The sequence below is a fragment of the Oratosquilla oratoria genome, unplaced genomic scaffold (assembly GCF_046742065.1).
Source record: "Oratosquilla oratoria isolate Oo_2021 unplaced genomic scaffold, ASM4674206v1 SCAFFOLD123, whole genome shotgun sequence".
Lineage (NCBI taxonomy): Eukaryota > Metazoa > Arthropoda > Malacostraca > Stomatopoda > Squillidae > Oratosquilla > Oratosquilla oratoria.
In genome coordinates, this window is record NW_027467480.1 from 150,001 (window position 1) to 152,500 (window position 2,500).

The 2,500-nt window shown below is 42.0% G+C and overlaps 1 protein-coding gene across 1 annotated transcript; it reads right to left on the reverse strand.

Annotated features, from left to right (window-relative positions):
* Positions 1-901: 901 nt before the first annotated feature.
* On the reverse strand, positions 902-1,663 carry LOC143022597 (uncharacterized). The gene has a single exon (XM_076180893.1). It carries the CDS (start codon positions 1,661-1,663, stop codon positions 902-904), a length of 762 nt encoding a protein of 253 aa, XP_076037008.1.
* Positions 1,664-2,500: the final 837 nt, after the last annotated feature.

Here is a 2,500-nt window from a genome sequence, read left to right on the forward strand (position 1 = left end):
AACTCGCTGCCTGCAAGGTTCGAACCACCATAGAGCATCTATGGAGCAGACATAAATGGTCTAAATGACAGAGCTACCTCATCAAAATAATTGACAAAGTTCATTGAATATATCTAAGTTTTGGTTCCATTCTAAGGTAGTTGGAATAATGAGCAAAACATATGAAAAAAATGAAATAAATAGATCTTTTTACTTTCGCCTATTCCTCTCCGAAAGTGGGACATTAGTATATATATATGTATATATATACATACATATATGTATATATATATATATATATATATATATATATATATATGTATGTATATATATATATATATATATATATATATATATATATATATATACATATTACATGCTTCTACGCGTTCATCAGATTCTATAAAGACAATTATTAAGAAGAAAGCGGATGGGTAGGTTGCTTATATATAACCATAATGTTGCGTACGCATTTACATGTGTGTTTGTGTGTGCATGCGTGTGTTACCTGCCCCAACAGTCTATATGCTTAGGGCAAAGGTGACGACTTCGGCCGTAGCTACCAAGAGCCTCCTGGCGTAGGCTCCTCGCCTTTCTTAGGCCACTTTATTCAGCTGAGGGAAACACCCTCTCCGAATGCTACGAATGTGGTCCGAAAAATGTCATTCCGCGGAGTCCGTTGGCGAAGTAACATTACTCGTAGCTTTCAAAAGTCACGTTCTTTTCAATATATGGCCAGTTGGAGTGCACACTTTTGGATTTCCGTTCTTTAGATGCTGATGCAGTTTTTTTTTCTTCTTCTTTTTGAGCTCCGCTCTTCGGGGGCTGAGGAAACTTATTTCTGGAAGGTCTTCAATCTTTCCCATTCTACTCCGGATTTTTTCTTCTTTTTTTAGCTCCGCTCTTCGGAGGCTGAGGAAACTCATTTGTGGGAAGTCTTCAGACTTTCCCAATTCTGCTCCATTTTCCAAGTGATCTGTCGCACCTGCCAGATATCCGCCCTGGTTTCCTCTTGTGGGTCCAACATAGTCCAAAGGATCCGGGCAAGATCCAGCCTTTGAGACTCCTCGAAGGTCTCTTCTCCACAGAGGAATGTCTCTAGAGGTCCTGGTCTTATTGTTAAACGTCTCCAGACGTTTTTCCTCATCCGTCGCTTAACCCTGAGGTATCTGATCCCGCAGATGGAGCAAGGCAAGAAGCCCTTGATCATTTCAAATAGGACGCAGCCGAGGGACCACACATCGGCTTTGCCTCCTGAGTAAGGGTGGTGGGAGCGGTCCAGCACCTCCGGGGCCATATAGCAGAAGGTCCCCTGAACGCCGATAATACTTCTTTTGTAAACGTCCGATCTCTCGACGGCGAGACCGAAGTCGATGAGCTTTAGAACTTTCCTCCTGGCGTCCAGGACCACGTTCTTGGATTTGAGATCGAGGTGGGCAAAGTGGTATTTGTGCATGAAGGCCACGGCCCTGATGAGCTGCCTGAAGAAGGCGATGACCCGTCGGCCCCAAGCCCTGGAGTGCGAGCTTGCCTGTCTCAGCACTAAGTTAAGCAGGGTTCCTCCGGAGCAGTACTCGGTAATTATGGTCATGCCTCTTTTTTCGTCGACGAAAACGTCCAATAAGCGAACGATGTTCGGGTGGACAAGAGCTCTCAGGGCCTCGATCTCCTGGTCAAAGGTCATCATTGTAATAAAATCATTCCTCCACTTTGGGATCTTGGCAACACAAAGGCGACCCGTGCACTTGTTCTAGACAACCATTGTCTTCGCGAAGCTGCCTTCGTCGAGGTTGAAACGGACCTCGTACTTATCGACGAAGGAAGACATTCCTGGAGTTTTGGCTGGCGAGATGGGCTCCTCTTCGGAAACTTCTTTTTTGGAACCAGCATCTCTGTGCACTTCTTGTGCACCCTCGACAATCTCTCCGGAAGTTGTATTTTCTACAACAGGAGAGGACGATGTCTTTCTCTCCGGATGATCCTGTTCTGTGGATCTCTTTGCGCAACAGACGAAAATGGTGACTAGTCTGGCGCAGAGGCTAAGAGCGCGCTGACGCGTGCGCTCGAGGTCGAAACGGCCAAGTCGAACCATTACAACTTCGTCGAAGTCAGTTGGCGGAGGCCTTGCCGACCAGCCGATCAGTCACAGGAGGTGAGATTACAAGAAGGAAAAAAAAAAAAAAAAAAAAAAAAAAAAAAAAGTGTGTGTATTTGTACATTGCATTTGAGTCTTGTTTCACACAAATGTTGTGTGTGTGCGTGGGTTTGTGTACACATTATTTAAGTGTAGTCTTGTGCAAGTGTTCTGTATGTGTGAATATATATATATATATTTATTTATATATGTATATATACATACATACATATATATGCTTATATATATGTGCATATATATATATATATATATATATATATACATATATATACATTTATATATATATATATATATATATATGTGCATATATATATGTATATATATGTAAATATATGTATATATATATACATATATATACATACATAC

Coding starts and splice junctions, on each gene's coding strand:
- LOC143022597 (XM_076180893.1), bottom strand. CDS start 1,663: ATGACCTTTGACCAGGAGATCGAGGCCCTGAGAGCTCTTGTCCACCCG.